The sequence below is a fragment of the Ochotona princeps genome, chromosome 4 (assembly GCF_030435755.1).
Source record: "Ochotona princeps isolate mOchPri1 chromosome 4, mOchPri1.hap1, whole genome shotgun sequence".
In the NCBI taxonomy this organism is placed as follows: Eukaryota; Metazoa; Chordata; class Mammalia; order Lagomorpha; family Ochotonidae; genus Ochotona; species Ochotona princeps.
The window spans coordinates 4,753,642-4,773,979 of NC_080835.1; the positions used below are offsets into that span (position 1 = coordinate 4,753,642).

Here is a 20,338-nt window from a genome sequence, read left to right on the forward strand (position 1 = left end):
ATTTTTATACAAACCTGCCCAGATGGAAATAAAAGGCTTGAAACTCTGGCCCTGGGTGCCTCCTCGGAGCCCAAAGCCCTAGACTCACTGCTGCGTGACCTCAGACACATTCTTTGATACTTTCGTATCTTGCCTTATCTCACCCACAGGGCTGCGTCAAGTTCAGCCTCCTGGGGTAGGGCTGCACGAGGGGGCGGCGGCTCTGGGGTGCAACTGTAGGGGATTATCAGCCCGTGGGTGGGGGTGGGGGACCACGGAGTTCCCGCAAGCGCCACACGGGGCGCTGTTTCCTCCCCCTTCCACACTCCCGAAGCAGCCTGGGGGGGTTCGAGGCCCCCAGCACCTGCATCCTGCCCCATTGTCTAGCACAGGAAGGGAGCTGGACCGGCTTCAGGGACAGGATCACGGTCTGTCCCAGCACTGGAGGTGGGGGTGGGGAGGGTGCATTCCCACCCCAAACTGGCCCTGAGACAGCAGGAGTGTCGGGCCACCTCCGTGGGAGGGTGCCCCACCCCAGGAGCGGCGAGTGTCATACAGAGGCTGCCCAGGCCACGCGGGCTCCACTTCCGTGCCGGTTTATTAGCCCCCCGCCCAGCCCCCAGCCAGCCCGTCGGCTGCAGCCTCTAGTCCCCCTGATGCCCCGCCAGCGAGCGCGGGGGACCCTCCTCCTGGACGCCGGGGCTCATCTCGGGGCGCAGTTGGGGCTGGCATCCAGGCCCTGAGGTCCGCAGCGGTGCCCCGGTGCTCCGGACGCAAGCCGGGCGGGCGTCGGCGAGGAGGAAGCAGCTCCCTCAGTCCTCGGGGGAGCAGGCCAGGGGCAACTGATCGGGGCTGCCCACGCTGCCCGTGCTGGAGCTGCCATCGCCCAGGTCTCGGGGGCCGCAGGGGGGCAGGGCGAGCTCAGGGGTCGGCGCGGCCCCGGGGCCCCCTGCTCCGCCAGGACCGCTGCGGGGCCCCCACTCCTCGCCCAGGGCCAGGCAGAGCTCCTTCAGCGCCAGGTTCTCCCGCAGCAGCTCCTCCTGGCGTCCCTCCAGCTCGGCCAGCTTCTGCCAACAGCCGCCCAGGTCCTCGCGCACGGCCCGGGATGCCTGGGTCCCGAACAGCTGCCACTGGCGCGCGGCGCGACGGCCGCGCTGGCGCTCCGAGTCCAGGAAGCAGCAGAGGTCGCGCAGCTCGCGGTTCTCAGCCTGCAGACGCCGGTTCAGCTGCTTGAGCTCGCGGATCTCGCCCAGGTGACCCTGCAGCTGCCGGTTCACCTCCTGCATGAGGCGGCCGCGCTGCACCAGGGCCGCCAGGCGCGCCGCCTCCTCCCGCCGCAGCCGCCGCACCAGCTCCTCCTTGCCCAGAGCCGCCATCTCCTCGTCCGTCAGCTCCTCCAGGCCGCCGGCCTCGGCCTCCATGGCTGCCCGGGCCGCTGGAGCATCGCCGGCGGCAGGCAGTGTGGCCCGAGCCGGCAGCGGAGGCTGCAGCAGCCACCCCCGGGCACGGGAGGGGCGGGCACGCGGCGGGGCGCGCGCCGGGGCGGGGCCGCATGACGTCCAGGAAGCGCAGCCAATCCGGAGACGTCTTTCCGGAAAGGGGTGGGAGTCCTGGGGCCCGCCCACTACGGGCGGCGGGGTCTCGGCCCCTGCAGACCCTGTGTGGGGGAGCCCCAAGCCTTCGCCCCCTTCTGGGTGACCGTCCCGCTCCGGAACCGGACTGAAGGCCTCTCAGAGCCTGACTCCTGCGCAACCCCAGACGCCCTAGAGGAACCGGAGTCCCTGCTGCTGAGCCTGGCTCCCAGCTCCTGGACACCCCGAGCCCCCCCCCGCCGCGTCCTGCCTGACCATCAACCTGCCTGCCCCCTCCTTCCCTCCCCGCTTCCCCGGCAGCGTTTCCTGTCTGTGGGGAGGGAGGGACGGACAAGGGGTTCGTTTGTTTGTCGCATAAACCGTTATTGTGTGCAGCGCCCATGTAGAAATGTTCCTTTTAAGATTTTATTTGAAAGGCAGTGTTACAAAAAACTTATTACAAAAAGATTTATGTATGCATTCATAAAGCAGAATTACAGAGAGCACAGGCAGAGAGAGAGATCTTCCACCTACTAGTTCACTCCCCAATGGCCACTGCGGCTGCAGCTGGACTAGTCCAAGGCCAGGAGCCCGAAGATGCAGAGCTTTGAGAGGCGGATGAGGGTCAGTGGCCAGAGAGGCAGGCAGACAGCAAAGGCAGGCAGAAGCCCCCTTGCTAAAGGCTGCCAGGCCAGGGGCGGGCATGGTGCCTTAGTGAGCTAGTCTTCTGCCTGTGACGCCAGCATCTCATATGGGCACCTGCTTGAGTCCTGGCTGCTCCACTTCCCAGCTCCCTGCTTGTGGCCTGCAAAAGCAGTCAAGGAGGGCCCAACGCCCTGCGACCCTGCACCCACGAGGGAGACCTGGAGAAAGTTCATGGCTTCCAGCTTCAGATCAGCTCAGCTCTGGCTGTCGCAGCGATTTGGGGACTGAACCAGTGAATGGAAGATCTTTCTGTCTCTCCTCTCTGTAAATCTGATCTACCTTTCCAATAAACAAGAAAGCAAAAAAGGAACCACCATGAAGATGGAGGACCGTACAGAGGCAGGGTTGGCCGAGAGCAGGCAGCACGCTGGGGCTGGATGCAAGCCCAGATTTCAAGGGGAGAACTGTGGGAGCTCAGTTGCTCCTGACCAGGGTGGCAGCCAAGAAGCCCCGGGGGGGAGGGGGGGGAGACGGCCTGGAGCGCCTGAACCTTTTATTAATTTATTTGAAAGGCACTTCCAGGGCCCGGCAAGGTGGCTTAGCAGCTAAAGTCTTTGTCTTGAATGAGTCAGGATCCCACATGGGCGCCGGTTCTAATCCCAGCGGCCCTGCTTCCCGTCCAGCTCCCTGCTTGTGGCCTGGGAAGGCAGTCAAGGACGGCCCAAGACCTTGGGACCCGGCACCCGTGCCAATCCGAAGCCAGGAGCCAGGAGCCTCTGCCAGGTCTCCCACATGAGTGCAGGGTCCCAAGGCTTTGGGCCGTCCTCGACTGCTTTTCCAGGCCACAAGCAACGAGCTGGATGGGAAGTGGAGCTGCCGGGATCAGAACCTGCGTCCCACACAGCAGCTTTCCCGGCTCTGCCACCAGGCCCCCCACCCCTCGCCCCCCGAGGGCCTTCGGGATGTGACTTGCGGGCAGCGCCGTGGGGCCGAACAAGGGGTCACAGACGCGTGTGGGCGTGGGGAGCGTGTGGCGGCAGCTGCCCGGTGCGCAGGCTGGACGACGGCTCCCGGAAGGGCGCTAAGGAACCCCTAATGGCAGGGGACGGGGTCGTAGAGCCGCGAGCAGGCCTTCCCGACGCGCGGGGCCGAGGCGAGGCCCGAGATCTCCGCCCGCAGCCAGGACCTCCATCTCCCCTCAGCGTCTCCGCCCCGAGCAGCGGCCGCCCGGAAGTGGTCCTTGGCTAAGTCCGGGTACCCGGAACCTAATGTCGGCGCTCCCGGAAGCGTCTCCGTGAAGGGGGCGCGCCCGGCCGGGGCAAGTGCTTGCTTGCACCTGCTTGCGGGTGCGCGGGACAGGGGGTTTCGCCATGGCCAGCGAGTTGGACATTTTCGTAGGGAACACGACCCTAATCGATGAGGACGTGTATCGCCTGTGGCTGGATGGATACTCAGGTCTGGCTGGGGGGGGACGGAAGGCGCTGCCTGCAGGGAGCCCAGCCGGTGGGAGAGTGCGGGGCGGGCACTTGGTATTCTGCGTTTTGGGGAGGAGGTCGGTTTCTGGGATCCCTGGAGGGCCCCTGTGGACGTGGTAAGGAGGGCCCTGGTGCTACCGGTCCTCCCCACCCTCCCCGCAGTGAACGACGCGGTGGCCCTGCGGGTGCGCTCGGGGATCCTGGAGCAGACGGGCGCCACGGCCGCCGTGTTGCAGAGCGACACCATGGACCACTACCGCACCTTCCACATGCTGGAGCGCCTGCTGCACGCGCCGCCCAAGCTGCTGCACCAGCTCATCTTCCAGATCCCGCCCTCGCGGCAGGCGCTGCTTATTGAGAGGTGCTGGGACTGGGAGGCCTCACCACGGACCCGTTTTGCAGGCTGAGCCCCACGGCCCCGGTGGAAGAGCAGGGCACTCAGACGCCTGGGTGGGAACAGGCAGAAGGGTTATGGGCGTCCCCTCTGCTTCAAGGTACTACGCCTTTGATGAGGCCTTTGTCCGGGAGGTGCTGGGCAAGAAGTTGTCTAAGGGCACCAAGAAAGACTTAGATGACATCAGCGCCAAGACTGGCATCACCCTCAAGAGCTGCCGCCGACAGGTGCGTGCCCCTGCCCTGGCTACAGCCTCTGCGTCTGGCAGCTTCCTCATCCTGGCCTCTCGCACTCCCATGCTAGTGCCTTCGAAGCCTGTGGCCAGGGCAATACTTACACAAGCCCAAATCTGCCCATAGCTTTGCCCTGCTCATGGCCTCCTGTTACTGCTACCCCCCGGGATAGCAGTAGCCACTGGCCCTGGCCCCAAGATGGGCTAGTGAAGAACGGTGGCCTGTCGAACTTACAGATGGGAACCAGTGACCATTAACCCAGGGCAAGATGGCAGACACTGATAAACTGATAAACCCTTATTGGATCCGTAACAGCAGCTAAGAACTGCCTTTTTTTTTTTTTAAGATTTATTTTATTTTTATTGGAAAGGCAGATTTACAGAGAGAGGAAGCAGAGACAGAGAGAAACCTCTCCCATTTGCTGTTTCACTCTCCAAGTGGCTGCAACGGTTAGAGCTTAGCCAATCCAAAGCCAGGAGCCAGGAGCTTCTGCCAGGTCTCCCACACGGGTGCAGGGTCCCAAGGCTTTGTGCCATCCTCCACTGCTTTCCCAGGCTGCAAGCAAGAAGTTAGATAGAAAATGGAGCATCTGGGGGCCCGGCGCAGTGACCTAGCGGCTAAAGTCCTCACCTTGAACGCACCAGGATCCCATATGGGCGCTGGTTCTAATCCCGGCAGCTCCACTTCCCATCCAGCTCCCTGCTTGTGGCCTGGGAAAGCAGTGGAGGACAACCCAAAGCCTTGGGACCCTGCACCCGTGTGGGAGACCCGTAAGAGGTTCCTGGTTCCCGGCTTCGGCTCGGCGCACACCAGCCCATTGCGGCTCACTTGGGGAGTGAATCATCGGACGGAAGATCTTCCTTCCTGTCTCTCCTCCTCTGTGTATATCTGACTTTGTAATAAAAATAAATAAATCTTTTAAAAAAAGAAAAAGAAAATGGAGCATCTGGGACACGAACCAGTGTCCAGATGGGATTCCGGTGCTTGAAAGTTGAGGATTAGCCGCTTGAGCCATCACACCAGACCCAGAACTGCTGATTTGTGGAAGGAATATAAGTGCTAACTCAGCACCCACACACTGACGCACAGGGGCCTGGGAGAGGAGTGGGGGCACATGGGGGTTCTCCATGAGCAGCTGCTTGGCTCGGTCCTTCCACTGCCCCCCAATAGTTTGACAACTTCAAGCGAGTCTTCAAGGTGGTGGAGGAGATGCGGGGCTCACTAAGTGACAACATCCAGCAACACTTCCTACTCTCAGACCGCCTGGCCAGGTGAGAGCCAGCACGCCCCACCAGTCCTGCACAGGCTCCCCCCAGCCCTGCCCCTGTGGCTTCCTGGCTATGCTGTCATCTCACTTCAGTCTGTGCTCTCAGTCAGACCCAACCAGGGTTTGAATCCCAGGTGTCCACTTGGGGGAATTAGGGGCAGGGAAGACCAGAGCGCACATGCCTGGCTCAGTCCTGCGAGGACACACTCTCCGCTCCGAGCAGGGACTATGCGGCCATTGTCTTCTTTGCCAATAACCGCTTTGAGACGGGCAAGAAAAAGCTGCAGTACCTCAGCTTCGGTGACTTCGCCTACTGTGCTGAGCTCATGATCCAGAACTGGACCCTCGGGGCTGGCGGTGAGCCCCCTCGTGTACCCCAGCCTGACCCAGGGCTCTGGACACCTTTCCCCCCCCGCCCAGGGCTGCTTCCCCACCTGCAGGTGCTTTTGCAGACCCCCACGTCCCCGCAGGGCCCCTCACGCACCCTGGGCCACCTGTTTTTCCCACTCCTGGGGTAGCTCTCCTCCTTAGCTCCGGTCCCTGGCACCCACCACCTCCCTTCCTGGGCCTCACACAGACTCCCGGGCTGATGACATGGACATGGACTTGGACAAGGAGTTTCTGCAGGACTTGAAGGAGCTCAAGGTGCTTGTGGCTGATAAGGACCTTCTAGACCTGCACAAGAGGTGACTTGGAGTTCTCTGGGGCAGGGCCCGACGTGGGGCTCAGATGGAGGTGTCTGAGGGCCTGACCCCAGTCTACCCTGCAGCCTGGTGTGCACCGCCCTCCGGGGGAAGCTGGGTGTCTTCTCTGAGATGGAAGCCAACTTCAAGGTCTGTGGGTGCAGCACCCCTGTCCGGGGCTGGCCGCCAGGTGGCGCTGTTGCTGCCTCAGGTTGCCTGGGCGTGGGGCGCCCATCCCTCAAGTGGAGACTTGGTTGACTAAGGGAGGTGGGTGGGAGTGGGGCGCCGGCGCCTCAAGTGGGGACACGATTGACTCCCCCAGCCTCTGTGCTCAGTCCCCCACCCCCGGTTTCTGGGGCAGAAGGCAGGACTCCCAGGCTCCCTGCCCCACAGAACCTGTCCCGGGGGCTGGTGAACGTGGCCGCCAAGCTGACCCACAACAAGGACGTCAGGGACCTGTTTGTAGATCTGGTGGAGAAGGTAAGCTGACTGCTTGCTGCCCCCTACACACACACACACCCAATCCCTGACCAGCCGGCAGGGTGGGGCTGGCTGCATGGCACCCAACACTCCCTTGGCCCCACAGTTCGTGGAACCCTGCCGCTCGGACCACTGGCCGCTGGGGGATGTGCGGCTCTTCCTCAGTCAGTATATGGCGTCTGTGCACTCCCTGGATGGCTTCCGGTGAGAGACACCCTGCACACCCTAGGCCCTGGCCTCCTTGGGGGTGGGGGTGGCCCAGTGGCTGTGTGGCCATGGATGGGTGGCCTCATGTCTTTGTGACTCAGTTTCCCCACGCGAGGGGACATGAGGGGATGCCCACGTCAGCCAGCCTGGTCGCTGTTCCCCCCGCAGGCACCAGGCACTCTGGGACCGCTACATGAGCACGCTCCGGGGCTGCCTTCTGCGCCTCTACCACGACTAAGCCCCCCACCCAGCTGCTGCCCACACCCACAATAAAGTTGCCAAGAGTTTAATGATGGCCCCATCGCCCCTGGGGAGGAACCTGCGGACCGAGGACACACGCGTGCACTCATGGGGGTGTAGGGCATATGTTTGCAGGGACACAGGAAGCTGTGCCCGTGCCACTCACTCCAAGGCACGCACTCAGAACCACAGTGTGGTGTAGGTTTATTGAGGCCACGTGGGGTAGAGGGGACAGGCCGAGGGCAGTGGCATCCGGCAGGCTCACAGAGGGCAGGAGACCCGGGTCTTCTTAGTTGGCAGGCCCACGCGGGCTGAGACCGGGTACTTGGTAAGGCCACACGTGTTGCTCCCTCGGTGCAGCCGGAAATAGCCCTACGGGAGGCAGGCCACAGATCAGACCCGAAGGGGTCGCAGGCCTGTGTCCCGCCCCTCGCCCACAGATCACACTCACCCTTTCACCCCAGCTCTCTCCCCAGGAGTTCTTCAGGATCCAGTAAGGGATGGAGCGGCGCGGGCGGGGCCGGGACTCCTGCTTGCCCTCCTCCTCCTCTTTTTCGCTCCTGCCGAACCCCACCAGCAGGACCGAGTGGTCTACTATCTCAGGGTTACACTGGGCATGGGTGGACTTAATCACACCATTCTTGTATTGCTGCAGTGGGGAGGGGCAGGAGAAGGGTGCGTGAGGGGGCACCTCTTGGGCTGTCCCTCCCCCCACTTCCCACCACGGCTTACCATCAGTAGCTTTTTGTTGATGGTCACTGTAATGGGGCCATGGGTGGCCAGGTGCTGGGCAATTCCTGAGGACAGAGGGTTGACCCTCTGTGGGACTCTCGGCCCACAGATGCGGCCCGTCCCGCTGGCCCATTCCCCATCCAAGCCCCCACCCCTTGCTCACTGTCTTCATTGGCTGGCAGCATGAAGAAGTCCTGGATCCAGGCCACCTTCTGGTACTTCTTGGCCAGGCACTCCTGGGGTTCCTTAGTGCCCTGGAAGGGGTAGTCTTTCTCACTGGCCAGGCCACCTGGAAGCATAAGGGACAGGGTGGCAGACCCCACGCGCACCATGGCGAGGGTCCCCCTGCCCGGTGAGGTGGTGACTGGCCACGCACTGTTGTTGAGCACTGTCATGAACGCGTCCCACACGAAGCCACCATTGCAGCCATTGTTGCAGCGGTCACAGTCCAGCAGCTCTGGTCCGAGAAGAGACGGTGTGTGTGTGAATGGCGGGGCGCATGTGCGACAGGCCCCACTCCCGCCCCATCTGCAGGCCCCCTGGCCGCACCTTGCACGGACAGCTCCACAGACTTGTGGTTCCTGATGCCCCACAGGGCCTCAATATTGCCCACCGCTGCCATGGCCCAGCAGCACCTGCAGTTTCCCTGGTGGGGGTGGCAGAGGATGGAGCAGGGCTCCAGGCTCCGCCTTCTTGCCCCTCCATCCCCCTCCACCCCCCCAGGGCAGGCTAGGCTGCGAGGGACACGTGACACATACCTGGTTCCTGACGGGCAAGATGACGCCATGTACCTTCCGCCAGTCGCAAGTGGGGGGCAAAGACTCCCCCCCTGCTTCCGACACTACCTCTCTGCTCACATTGGGCACCGCGCCAGCCACCATCTGATGCCCATAGAGCTGGCCAAACTCATCTTCTGCGGGCCAGACAGGTTATAGGGGCTTTTGTTTTAAGACTTATTTATTTTTACTGGAAAAACCAGCCTTACAGGAGAGAAGGTGAGGCAATGATCTTCTAACCACTGGTTTACTCCTCAAATGGCTTCAACAGCTGGAACTGAGCTGATCCAAAGCCAGCATCCAGAATCTTCCTCCAGGTCTCCCATGTAGATATAGCACCCCAAGCACTTGGGCCATCCTCTGCTGCTTTCCCAGGCCATAAGCAGGGAGCTGGATGGGAAGCGGAGCAGCAGGGACATGAACTGGTGCCTCTATGGGATGCAGATACTTGAAGGTGGAGGATTAGCCTGTTGAGCCATGATGCTGGCCCCAGGTCCCAGGTTTAATCTCATCTCCTGTCGGTGCCTCTGCCACCCCAGCCAGCCGCATCCTCGGCTATTTGGGTCTGTCCCACAGTATGCTGGGAGGCAGAAAGGCTGGGAGTGTGGGGCTCCAGTGGTATGTATCCTCCTGTGCCGCTGCCTCTGCTTCCGGGGTGCGCGGGCAGTGAGGCCTCAGAGTTTTCACCCCTGCACCCTGGGGCTGCAGGCAAGAATCCAGGCCTCTGGTCCTCAGGGTCCCCTGCCCCCACCCACGGAAGTGGAAGGTCTACCGCAGGCCCTGGAGAAGGCCCTGCTTCCCTGCCCACCCCCCTGTGGTACCTGTGAGGTCACTGAACATAGTCACCCCAAACTCAGCCGTGCCCAAGTCCTCCTCCTGCAGCCGCTGCGCCTGGGCCAGGTTGTGGGCAAAGATGAGCAGACGGTGGGCTTGCTCTAAAACAAAAGGAAGTTGCACTGGACTTGTACCCAAAGCCTCTGCACAGGAAGTGGCCACTGCTCGCCCCCTTCCTACTTCCCCCCCGCCCTGCACCCTCTCTTCTCATGTCACCCCTGCAGACCCCTGGGCTGAGGCAGCGGGCCCAGGGCGTGGTACCAGAGGCAGTACGGTGGACATCTGCCCCTATCCTAGAGCTAAGCCACGCCAGGGGCCTGGAAGCCAAGGAACTTAAAGGGAAAGTGGTGGCTTCCTGCCAGGCCCTTGCCTGCCTCCACCTCTCCCACTTCTGACTGCAGCTGTGAGCTGGAACCTGGCAGGGGGCGGGGAGGATGAGCCACTGGCTGCCGGAACTGGGGCCACAGCCACAGACTCCCTGAGGGGGACGTGACTCAGAGGGAGGACTTGGGGGAGGGCAGGTCCCCAACTTGGGACAAAATGGGTGTCTGCTGGACTGCATGGGTGGGTAGTGGTACCAGCCCTTTCCTGGAGCCTGGAGATGCCCGGCAGCTGCCACCAGCTCCACCAAATTCATGGAAAAGGATCCTGTACCCATGCATGCTCCCAGGAAAACAGGACATATGCCCACAGCCCTGCCAACATCTGGCTTAGTGGCTTGGCTGAGGCTCTTATCCATTCCCAAGCCTGGATCTGGCCAATGGTGAGAGGGGGCTGCAGGAGTGCCCCCTGCCCCATTCCCCCCACTGCTGATACCTGCCGCACTCGTGTAACTGCGGTTGAACTGGATCTGGAACAACGCGAAGGCCTCTTTTAGCTCCAGTGACCAGGGCCCTGGGTCCTGGAGGGCAGACACAGGCGACAGCGTGAGTTAGGGCCGGGATCATCCCCCCCGCCACTCCCAGCCCTGCAAGGACAGGCCCAGGAGTCAGCAGGCAGCCACTGCCTTGGGCTCCTGGGCAAGGCAGCTGCCACCGCACCTCAGCCACTCCTTCGGAAGAATGGGAATGACAACCCAGTTGTTCCAGGCCGAGGAGCGCTCACCTGGATGCCTGGCCCCCTGACAGCCTGACCCAGGCCTGCAGCCAGCAGAGCAAGGAGGCAGGAGAGCTGCACAGCGAGTCTCATGGTGGTTCAGTCCCGAGTGCCTGGGGCAGGAAGCTGTGCAGACCAGGTGGAGGGGGTGGGAGGGCGGAGCTGGAGAAACCACAGGGAGCAAACAGGCTGGGGGTCGGCAGGGGTGGAGAGCGGGGAGAACCCTAGAACACAGGGGCTGCTCAGGCATCCGCTCCGCCCTGCTCTGCCGCCTCATCCCCGCCCCCACTGCTTTACTTTGTTCAAAGGCTCCAGGCCCATGGTGTCCTGGGCACTTTGCGGGTAGAGATTTCCAGAGCCCCCAAGGCAGATTCTCAGCCAACAGTGACAGTGCAGGGACCTCACTGCCATCGTGGGAAGCTGCAGACTGCTGAGAGGAGCCAGGGTGGTATGACCACCCACTCAGTCCTGATGCTCCCATGAGGCTCAGACAGCTCAAGGGCCACTTCCTCCAAGATGTCTGCCCTGCTCCCCCAGTCTCTGGTGTAACCTGCACCCCCGCCCACTTGGCATCCACCTCCCTGGTTACCACTCCAGAGGTGGCCAGTAGGCTCAAGTCCTTGAGTGTCCAGGACAAGGCAGGGCCTGGGGTGGGCTCAAGGGCTAACCACTGGCTGTTGCCCGGCTAGGAGCAGACAGGATGCCGCAGATGCGCAGGCCCAGTGTCTGAACTTGGGGGCCAGGCAGCGGATAGCACCCACAACTGCCTTCCATGTGCTGAGTGGCACCCCCCAGGTTGGGGGCCACTTTAGTGAGGATTCTGTGGCTGGGTGTGACTGACAGCAGAGATGGGTGTGAAATGCCGGCTTCCTGGGATGAAGAGAAGGGAGGTGGATGCTCTGCACCCAGACTCGTTTGTTCGTACATCGTCACTGCCCCGGCCACACTCTGCCCCTTTCCCCAGACCGAGCCAGCATCGCTGTCTGCACCAACGTATGTACACTAGGCCCGGGCGTTGGCCTGGCAGTGCAGATTCCTGCACCCCACATCTGGGGCCTAGGCTCCCACTTCCTGCTAACACACACCCTGGGAGGTAGCAGTGGCGGTCCACCCTTGGGTCCCTGCCACCCACTAGGAGACCTGGATTGGGTTTCTGGCTCCCAGCTTTGGCCAACCCAGCCCTAGGGAGGGGATGGTGAAGGCTCTTTCTGCCTCTCAAATCAATACATAAACTTTCCAAAAATGAACAGGTAGATCATCAAGCCACCCACCCTGCGGGTCTAGTCCAGAGGCCAATTTCGTGGCTCAAGCTACTCTGGCATCATATGTGTCTCCTGAGAGAGGGTAGGTGTGGGAGCTCACCCCTGGATCTCTGCCTGCTTGGCCTGTGTGGGAAGTTAAGGGCACACAGCACACCACGTCCCCAGGGGAACCCCTTGACAACGGAGACCTCGGACCGGCCTGTTCACTGGCCATGCAGGCGAGAGCGGTGGGCTGCATCCCAGTCTCTCTTCGCTGTCCTTGGACGAGCTGTGCTGGGACTTCCTTGATAAGCAACTCTGAGAAGTCAGGTGTGGCCCACGTTACCTGCCAGCCTAGCTGGTATATGCGACCCATGGCCTACCTACCATTTGTGAGTGTTGGATGTGACCTGTGACATGATTGGAGGGTCCAGAGAGAGACGTGCCTTCTAGCCAATTACAGTGTCATTGTTGGGTGGGAGGACTGTCAGGGTGTGCCCCCTGCCCTCCCCCTCTCTTAGTCTATACATGTTTGTGCGTGCTTTACCGTAAATGGCCACACTTAATCAGACCGTTTCCAGTGATTTGTGCTAAGAAACACCATGGCCACCTCAGCCCCTTGGTGGTTATGGGGCCTGCCAATCAGGAAAACCCCAAGAGGTGGGCACCATGAGGAGTGCCACACAGCCCCGTCTTGTCTGGGGCTGGGGAGTGGGTGGGGCCCTTCCTCTCGGATCCGCTGCCTTGGTGAGGCCGACTCCCTGTGGGTCAGGCTGGGTCCGGCTGGGTCCTGGTGCCTGGCAGTCCCCTCCAGCCTCTGCTGACTGAAGATGAGGGGCAGAAGCTAAAGTCCAACTTTGAGTCACCAACTGCCCTAAGCCATCCCCCTCAGGCCTGTTCCCCAGCTCTGTGGGATGAGGCTAGATGGAGCCCCTTGGCCAGACCCCTGATGACAGTACAACCCACGTCCTGCCCCTGAGGGCGGGTCTGGTAATGGTGCCTAACCCTGGCTTGTCTGGACAGTGGCCTCAGGCATGCGCAGCTGCTCTTGACAATTGAGAGCCTTAAAAAAAAAGAGATTTATTCATTTTTATTGCAAAGTCAGCTATACAGAGAGGAGGAGAGACAGAGAGGAAAATCTTCCATCCAATGATTCACTCCCCAAGTGAGCGCAGCGGCCGGTGCGGCACTGATCTGAAGCCAGGAGCCGAGAATTTCCTCCAGGTCTCCCCATGTGAGCAGCAGTTGTCCCATCCCCGCTTCTCTCCCCACTAGCTGCGGGCTGTGTAGCTTGCCCAGGCGGCCAGGTCACCTGGGTGGACACAGGGGCTTTTGTATGTGGCCTCTTGGAGTGTGGCGTGCACACTGCCCAGCAGTCTGGCCCGCATCCCGGCTAAGCTTTGCCTGAACACCATACCTGAACAAGGTGGGCACCCCCCGCCCTGGCTCACTCCCCAGCTGACAGACGCACACTTCAGGGCTGTGGCTACACGGAGGCTCTTTCCAATCCTGTGGCCCAGCCTTCCAGGTCGTGTGTGTGTGTTTGTGGGGGTGTTTACCTAGCAGCTACCCTGGAGGAGGGCCTCCAGGCCTCCACAGCCCTGCCTGCACTTGTGGGTGCTTTCCTGGCTTTTTAAAACTCTGACTTCAGGACTTAGTGTGGTAGCCTTAACAGTTGACGTCCTTGCCTTGCAAGCACCAGGATCCCATATAAGGACAGGTTCTAACCCTGACAGCCCTGCTTCCCACCCAGCTCCCTGCATGTGGCCTGGGAAAGCAGTTGAGGACAGCCCAAAGCCTTGGGACCCTGCATCTGCGTGAGAGACCCAGAAGAAACTCCTGGCTCCTAGTTTTGGATTGGCTCAGCCACTTAGGGAGTGAATCAATGGACAGAAGATCTTCCTCTCTGTCTCTCCTCCTCTCTGTATATCTGACTTTCCAATAAAAATAAAATAAGTTAAAAAAAAAAAAAAAAAAAAAGAACCCTGACTTGGAATGTCCTTGTTCCGGGAGTGGGGAAGGGTACCCACACCTGAGTCCCATCACGCCTTCCCTTCTCGCTGGGTCAGCCGAGAAGAGGCGTGCGATCGTGGGGGACAAGTAGCTCTGGGACAGGGACGCGCGGACTGGACCAGCCCCGCTCACAGCCTGCTGCCCAGTGCGGGTTTCCCTGCCCACGCGGCCTTCTACTGCCAGTCCCAGGTCGGAGACGTGGGCAGCGCGAAGCCCCGCCCCTTCCTGGGAGCGGACTCCGCCCCGGGCACGCCCATTGCTGGGGGCGCGCGAGGAGGAGGGGCGCGCCAGGGCTTGCCCTCCTCGGGGGCTTCCATTCATTCGGGGCCAGCAGGGAACGGCCGCCCCCGTCCCCCAAAAGTGTTGTGACTTTGCGGCGAGTGGAGGGCATGGGGGTGGCCCCCAGGCTGGAGACGGCCCCGGGGTCGAGGGCAGCGGGAGGAAGGGGCCAGTGGCCGCGCCTGGGAGCGGCTCCTCCCTGGGCGAGGGTCCGGGCACCCGGGATAACATGTTGGGAGCGTCTGGAGCCGCTGTCTGGGGCCGCAGAATACAAACCAGGGGAGTCAAGTTTGGATCTGGAGGTCCCGGGCCAGGGTAGCGGGACTCGGCACCCAGCCACTCCTGGGGGCGTCGACTGCCAGTCTGGGGTCCGAGATTGAGGGGTGGTTGCGCCGGATGGAGTTGGGAGCGCGCACTCTAGGTGGGGGCCAGGTGCACCGGCTGACGCTTGTGACGAGAGTCAGGGGGCTCCAGGGGGAAGTCTGGGGGCTGGACATCCAGGTTCTTGGCTCCCAGACCTAGCGCTGGGGGAGGCGGCCCGGGGCAGCGCCGCGGGGGACCGGGTGGGGGCCTGCGGCCGGCCGGGGGCGGAGAAGCCAGGGGGTCGGGGTCCCTCCCCCTGGCGCGGGCTCAGGAATCCGCCGAAGGGCGGGCGGAGGCGCCGGGGTGGGCCGCACCGCGGCGGGCGGGGGGCGCTTCCTGGGGCCGCGCGTCCAGGGAGCTGCGCGTCCGCCCGTCTGCCCGCAGGCACTGCTCTGGCCTCCGGAGCCGCGCGCGGGGCCGTCGCGGCCGAGTGAGTGGAGCTCGGTGGAGGGGGAGGGCGCGGGCCCGAGTGTCGGCCGAGTCGGCGGCCACGGAACCGAGAGGCCCACACCGCTGGAGTTGGAACCGGGCGGAGGCGGGGTTGTCCCGGAACCCAGGGCCTATGGGAAACGAGTGGGCCCCGGGGTCCTGCGTGGCTCCAGGGCTGCTGCGGGGGAGCTGGCAGCGCCAGGGCTCCACGCTGGGAGCGGGGTGGCCGGGCTGGAAGCCCCCTGACCCCTGCCCGCTTCCTCCCGCTCCAGGATGCTTCCTTTCGCCTCCTGCCTGCCCGGGTCTCTGCTGCTCTGGGCGCTGCTGCTGCTGCTCGTGGGGGCAGCGTCTCCGCAGGACTCGGAGGAGCCCGACAGCTTCACGGTGCGGGGGGCCAGGAGCGCTGCAGGGCTGGGACCGGGAGATGGGGGTTCCCGTGAGGGGAGGCTGCTGCTGTCTTGAGTAGCTTGTTCTTTCTGGACAGTGGAAGGGCTGAGGGGGTCATTGTTATGAGCAGGCCCCTTAGTCCTGGCCGGGCCAGTCTTCGGAGACCCCCTGGGGTGACAAGCATTGCCACCTCTGGTTCCCTTCCAGGAATGCACCGATGGCTATGAGTGGGACCCAGACACCCAGCACTGCCGGGGTGAGTGGACCTGCAGGACCAACACACCCCTCCCCAGGAACCCGGAAGAGAGCTGGGGCCAGCTCAACCAGAGGGGGCCCCTCCTTCTCCAAGAAACCCAGGAAATCCTGCCCCTACTGGCCCCCACCAGAGTGGACAAGAAGAGTGGGCACTGCCCAGCAGAGTGGGCCCTGGGTACCTCCAAAGGCCCTCTTAGCCCTGCTGTTGGTTCCGCTGCATCCTGGGAGGACAGCAGCAAGCAGCTGGCCGCTGCCGGAGGGTGAAAAGGCCTGCAGCTGGCTTCTGGACTTGGAGCGGGGGAGCCAGCAGGACTTGGAGCCCTCTACCCCACTTCCCGCCCCTTAGCCGCCTGTTGAGCTCAGAGAATTATTGCCAAGCTGGGCTCCTGCCTGTCCCCCACCCCACTGATGCCTCCCTGCAGAGCCAGCTGGGAGACTAGCTGTGCCAGCAAGGCCCCTTCCTGCAGATGTCAACGAGTGCCTGACCATCCCTGAGGCCTGCAAGGGGGAGATGAAGTGCATTAACCACTATGGGGGCTACTTGTGTCTGCCGCGCTCAGCCGCTGTCATCAATGACTTGCATGGCGAGGGGCCTCCCCCACCGGTGCCCCCCGCTCAGCACCCCAACTCCTGCCCACCAGGCTACGAGCCCGACGAACAGGAGAGCTGTGTGGGTGAGTCCCTGTGCATGCAGGGTTTTGATTGTGTGACCAAGCAGCCCCCTGGGGCTTGGGGTGACTGATGCAGGGTCCACCCACGCTCCTCCGGGGCTTAGGATGCTCCCCCCTCACCCCCTGTCCCCTGGGCCCCTCTCCTTGCTTGCTGAAGAGACCCTCCCGCCTGCCACTTGGCTGATCCAACCCTAAAAGCCACAGGCCCTGGAAGCAGGGTATCCTGTGACACTTGTTGCTGGGGGTCCAAGGCTGTGGGCAGTGCCATTTCCTGTGCAGCCAAAGACGCGTTTCCTGCTGGCTCCCTGGCTGGTGGGCGGGTCCAAGCCCTGTGTTCGTGTTCTGCAGGGGAGCCTACGCGGGGACATCTGGGTGCCTGTCATGTTGGACGAGCCCAGGTGGAGGCTCAGTGGTGTCTCCCACAGATGTGGACGAGTGTGCCCAGGCCTTGCACGACTGTCGACCCAGCCAGGACTGTCATAACCTGCCCGGCTCGTACGAGTGCACCTGTCCCGACGGCTACCGCAAGATTGGGCCCGAGTGTGTGGGTGAGTGCAGGCAGCAGCCTCTATGCTGACCCCGACTGGGCACTTGACCTTGACCCCAGTCCCCTGCCCCCTGCTACCTGGGCCTTCCAGCCAAAGGCACACAGGACCTTGCGGAGGTGTGTGCATGTGTATGTGTATGTCCATATCCTGGCTGACCGGTCCAGTCAGTGGCCTTAAGTCCCTGCGGGCCTCTGCCCTCCCTGCCTGCCTCTGCCGCAGACACCGACGAGTGCCGCTACCGCTACTGCCAGCACCGCTGTGTGAACCTGCCTGGCTCCTTCCGCTGCCAGTGTGAACCAGGCTTCCAGCTGGGGCCCAACAACCGCTCCTGTGTGGGTGAGGCTGGGCCAGGCCAGGCCCCCGGGGCTGCGGGGAGGGGAATGCCCTTGCTGACCCTTCCTGGGTTTTCATTCCGCTTGCCCCACCCGCAGATGTGAACGAGTGTGAGATGGGTGCCCCTTGCGAGCAGCGCTGCTTCAACTCCTATGGGACCTTCCTGTGTCGCTGCCACCCGGGTTATGAACTGCACCGCGACGGCTTCTCCTGCAGTGGTGAGCGCCCCCCACTACCCCTCGGTCCCTGGGCCTTCTGTCTGCTCCCATGGGCCCCACACCGCCCTGCCTGGAGATGCTCCCAGCTGGGTGGGGGGCAGCATAGGGGGAGCAGCATAGAGGGGGCTCAGCAGTTCTGTGAAAACGGACACGTGGCCTGTCAGGCTTGGCAGTGGAGTGGCAGCTCTGGTACCTGGTAGGACCAGGCTTCACACACGCTCAGGATGGGTGTCTGGCCACTAGGGGCGCCCATGGCTCCTAGCCCAACAACCCTGAGCTCCAGGCCGGCCTGCAGTTCTGGCTCCTTGCTCACTTTACAGCTGGGCGTCTGTCACTCACGTGGGACACCTGGAGTGGGTTCTAGGCTCCTGGTGTCTGCCTGGCCAGGCCTGGCTGGCGCAGGCATCTAAGGAGTGAAATGGTGAATGGAAGATTTCTCTGCTTTTCATGTAAAATAATTTAAAAAGAAAGAAAAATGGTCTTCTGCCTGTGTAGCTCCCTGGTGAGCTTCAGAGTTTGGGCCAAGTTATTGAGAATGAAACCAGGCTGGGCCCTCACAATCTCTCTAGTCCAACCCACTTTTTTTTTCTGTAAATTTTTTTTTTATTTGAAAGGCACCATTGCAGAGACAGAAATGTGTCTTCCAACCACTGACTCACTTCCCAAATGGCCACAATGGTCAGGGCTAGGCCAGGCCATCCTCCGCTGCGTTCCCAGGTGCACGAACAGGGAGCTGGATGAGAAGTAGAGCAGCCAGGATTTGAACTGGTGTCCCTGTGGGATGTGGTGAGCATTGTAGGTGGTGGCTTAATCTGATATGCCACAATACTGGCTCCTAACCCATTCATTTTAAGACAGGGAAAATCAGGTTACCCCCATAAACATCAGTGGGGTGCACACCAAAGAGATCTTGTTTTTTGGTTTCTGGCAGTCTTTGAGGCTGAGGTCTGGGGCCGGAGGGGCTTGTCTCATCCTCCCACGCTGGGTCCTCACCCCACCACCTTCCTCAGATATTGACGAGTGCAGCTACTCCAGCTATCTCTGCCAGTACCGCTGCGTCAACGAACCGGGACGGTTCTCCTGCCACTGCCCGCAGGGCTACCAGCTGATGGCCACACGCCTCTGCCAAGGTCAGGCTGGCCCAGGTGGGGCGGGCAGGCTGGTGCCAGGGGCTTTCGATGCCAGCTCCTCTCTCCTGGCACAGACATTGATGAGTGTGAGTCAGCGGCACACCAGTGCTCCGAGGCCCAAACCTGCATTAACTTCCACGGGGGTTACCGCTGCGTGGACACGAACCGCTGTGTGGAGCCCTACGTTCAGGTGGCTGACAAGTGAGTCAGTGCAATGCCAGCAGGAACTTTAACTCCCAGAGGGTTGTGCAGGGGGTGGGGAAGGGGACTGGAGGTGATGTGTGCCCATGAAGGCTGGCGGGAGTTGTACTGAGCCCTGCCCACAAGTTCCAGAAGGAATGGAAAGCTCCTTTGGCGGGTGGGCTAGGACTTCATGCATATCCCCGATCTTGGGGCCTCCAGCCGCTGCCTCTGTCCGGCTTCCAACCCCCTGTGTCGGGAGCAGCCCTCGTCCATTGTGCACCGCTACATGAGCATCACGTCGGAGCGCAGCGTGCCGGCCGACGTCTTCCAGATCCAGGCCACATCCGTCTACCCTGGCGCCTATAATGCCTTTCAGATCCGTGCGGGAAACTCACAGGGAGACTTCTACATCAGGGTAAGGCTTCCCCTCACCTCCACCCCCAAGGTGTTCCTGGAAGCCCTTCATGGGAGCCGGGGTTCTCTGTTAAGGCTGGCCTGCATCATACTTCCCGGGGGGGTCACAGACAGGTACCACGAGGGACCTACACACTATGGCTTGAGCTTCCTCCCATCTGATTTCAGCTGCTAAACCCATGAAACAAGGAAGGGAGGGGCATGGAGAGGATGTGCAGGGGCCTGGGGCCCCTTCCTGTGGTTCTCAAAGTGGTGCCAGGTTCTCCAGCCCATGGTCCTCTGCTGTGGGATCTGTCTGTGCTTTTTTAAAGATGTACTCATTTGAGAGAGAGAACCTTTCACATCTGCAGGTTCACTGCCCAGTGCTCCCAGTGGCCAGGGCTGGGCCAGCTCAGTCAGGTCGCTCGGGTGCGCATCTGCTGCCCACCAGGTGCATCAGCAGGAAGCTGGAACAGCAGGGACTCGGACTGGGCACTCACTCCATGTGGAGCCTAACCTGCTGTGCCACAGTGCTTGTTGTATTTAATCTTGTTGGGGGGTGTAAATGCTTTGAAGGGGTGTGGCCTGCTGCTGGTCACCAAGGACCTAGCCTGGCCTTAAATCCAGGAGTCCTGAGGCAGACCATGGGACTGGCCGGTGGGAGGGGAGGGGAGTGGAGCAGAGCACGGTCCTGCAGCCTAGGCTGATGCCATCTGCACGGCCCCTACCCTTGTGCCCGCAGCAAATCAACAACGTTAGTGCCATGCTGGTCCTGGCTCGGCCTGTGACAGGCCCCCGGGAGTACGTGCTGGACTTGGAGATGGTCACCATGAACTCCCTCATGAGCTACCGGGCCAGCTCCGTGCTGAGACTCACCGTCTTTGTGGGGGCCTACGCTTTCTGAGGGCACGGGAGGGCGCACCCCGCCTGCAGTCCCTGGAGTGAGGGGCTGGAGGAAGTGACAGGCAGTAAAGGGAGAAAGGAGCCTGCTGGCGGTGCAGGTGGGTGGCCCTGGGGAAGGGAGGAGCTCCTGGGAGACCCTGCCCCCAGTGCCAGGCCTGGCTGGGTTGCCTGGGCAGCAGCAGGAGGAGGCCAGGGGTCCCAGCTCTGTCCCAAGGAGACCTCTGCATAAGCCCTGCAGCTCCCTGGGCCTGCACTCTAAGTTATAAAAGAGGTAACTGCTCCTTCGTGGTTTCTGCTCTTCTTTTCCAAGCTCTTGCCAGAGGGAATTTTAGTTGCTCAAGACCCACTGATTATACAAACCAGATTCCCAAGTCGCCAGGC

General features: G+C 62.0%; 4 protein-coding genes across 6 annotated transcripts; 2 read left to right on the forward strand and 2 right to left on the reverse strand.

Moving 5' to 3' along the window:
* Nucleotides 1–559: 559 nt before the first annotated feature.
* CCDC85B (coiled-coil domain containing 85B) lies at nucleotides 560–1,515 on the reverse strand. Its single transcript, XM_004596661.2, has one exon. The coding sequence runs from the start codon at nucleotides 1,398–1,400 to the stop codon at nucleotides 792–794; it is 609 nt and encodes a 202-aa protein (XP_004596718.1). The 5' UTR covers nucleotides 1,401–1,515; the 3' UTR covers nucleotides 560–791.
* A 1,868-nt stretch (nucleotides 1,516–3,383) lies between these two features.
* On the forward strand, nucleotides 3,384–7,222 carry FIBP (FGF1 intracellular binding protein). Of its 3 annotated transcripts, XM_004596663.4 has the most exons (10): nucleotides 3,384–3,650; nucleotides 3,833–4,031; nucleotides 4,165–4,291; nucleotides 5,468–5,568; nucleotides 5,788–5,921; nucleotides 6,142–6,250; nucleotides 6,334–6,397; nucleotides 6,641–6,727; nucleotides 6,834–6,931; nucleotides 7,103–7,222. In XM_004596663.4, the coding sequence occupies exons 1-10, from the start codon at nucleotides 3,566–3,568 to the stop codon at nucleotides 7,170–7,172; spliced, it is 1,074 nt and encodes a 357-aa protein (XP_004596720.1). In that variant the 5' UTR covers nucleotides 3,384–3,565; the 3' UTR covers nucleotides 7,173–7,222. The 3 variants fall into 3 exon arrangements, 1 of the variants encoding a protein (XP_004596720.1); XR_009245220.1 differs by lacking the exon at nucleotides 7,103–7,222 and having other exon boundaries at nucleotides 6,609–6,727; XR_009245221.1 differs by lacking the exon at nucleotides 7,103–7,222 and having other exon boundaries at nucleotides 6,612–6,727.
* Nucleotides 7,223–7,371: 149 nt separating this feature from the next.
* Nucleotides 7,372–10,817, reverse strand: CTSW (cathepsin W). Its single transcript, XM_004596846.2, has 10 exons — nucleotides 10,621–10,817; nucleotides 10,333–10,417; nucleotides 9,504–9,617; nucleotides 8,665–8,819; nucleotides 8,456–8,552; nucleotides 8,283–8,363; nucleotides 8,070–8,195; nucleotides 7,907–7,971; nucleotides 7,626–7,823; nucleotides 7,372–7,546 (listed from the first exon to the last, which is right to left on the reverse strand). The coding sequence occupies exons 1-10, from the start codon at nucleotides 10,702–10,704 to the stop codon at nucleotides 7,436–7,438; spliced, it is 1,116 nt and encodes a 371-aa protein (XP_004596903.2). The 5' UTR covers nucleotides 10,705–10,817; the 3' UTR covers nucleotides 7,372–7,435.
* Nucleotides 10,818–14,754: 3,937 nt separating this feature from the next.
* Nucleotides 14,755–20,238, forward strand: EFEMP2 (EGF containing fibulin extracellular matrix protein 2). The gene is made up of 11 exons (XM_058662778.1): nucleotides 14,755–14,937; nucleotides 15,209–15,320; nucleotides 15,531–15,579; nucleotides 16,046–16,252; nucleotides 16,675–16,797; nucleotides 17,017–17,133; nucleotides 17,229–17,348; nucleotides 18,359–18,478; nucleotides 18,553–18,679; nucleotides 18,881–19,076; nucleotides 19,797–20,238. Exons 2-11 carry the CDS (start codon nucleotides 15,210–15,212, stop codon nucleotides 19,956–19,958), a joined length of 1,332 nt encoding a protein of 443 aa, XP_058518761.1. The 5' UTR covers nucleotides 14,755–14,937; nucleotide 15,209; the 3' UTR covers nucleotides 19,959–20,238.
* Nucleotides 20,239–20,338: the final 100 nt, after the last annotated feature.

What these genes read in the sequence shown, in the direction of transcription:
- CCDC85B (XM_004596661.2), bottom strand. Translation starts at nt 1,400, where the DNA reads ATGGAGGCCGAGGCCGGCGGCCTGGAGGAGCTGACGGACGAGGAGATG.
- FIBP (XM_004596663.4), top strand. Translation starts at nt 3,566, where the DNA reads ATGGCCAGCGAGTTGGACATTTTCGTAGGGAACACGACCCTAATCGAT. An exon ending in TCAAGAGCTGCCGCCGACAG is followed by an intron (nt 4,292 to 5,467) that starts GTGCGTGCCCCT and finishes GCCCCCCAATAG; the next exon opens with TTTGACAACTTCAAGCGAGT. An exon ending in CTCTCAGACCGCCTGGCCAG is followed by an intron (nt 5,569 to 5,787) that starts GTGAGAGCCAGC and finishes CGCTCCGAGCAG; the next exon opens with GGACTATGCGGCCATTGTCT.
- CTSW (XM_004596846.2), bottom strand. Translation starts at nt 10,704, where the DNA reads ATGAGACTCGCTGTGCAGCTCTCCTGCCTCCTTGCTCTGCTGGCTGCA. An exon ending in TATGTTCAGTGACCTCACAG is followed by an intron (nt 8,820 to 9,503) that starts GTACCACAGGGG and finishes TCTGGCCCGCAG; the next exon opens with AAGATGAGTTTGGCCAGCTC. An exon ending in CATGACAGTGCTCAACAACA is followed by an intron (nt 8,196 to 8,282) that starts GTGCGTGGCCAG and finishes TTATGCTTCCAG; the next exon opens with GTGGCCTGGCCAGTGAGAAA.
- EFEMP2 (XM_058662778.1), top strand. Translation starts at nt 15,210, where the DNA reads ATGCTTCCTTTCGCCTCCTGCCTGCCCGGGTCTCTGCTGCTCTGGGCG. An exon ending in GATTGGGCCCGAGTGTGTGG is followed by an intron (nt 16,798 to 17,016) that starts GTGAGTGCAGGC and finishes CCTCTGCCGCAG; the next exon opens with ACACCGACGAGTGCCGCTAC. An exon ending in AGGGAGACTTCTACATCAGG is followed by an intron (nt 19,077 to 19,796) that starts GTAAGGCTTCCC and finishes TTGTGCCCGCAG; the next exon opens with CAAATCAACAACGTTAGTGC.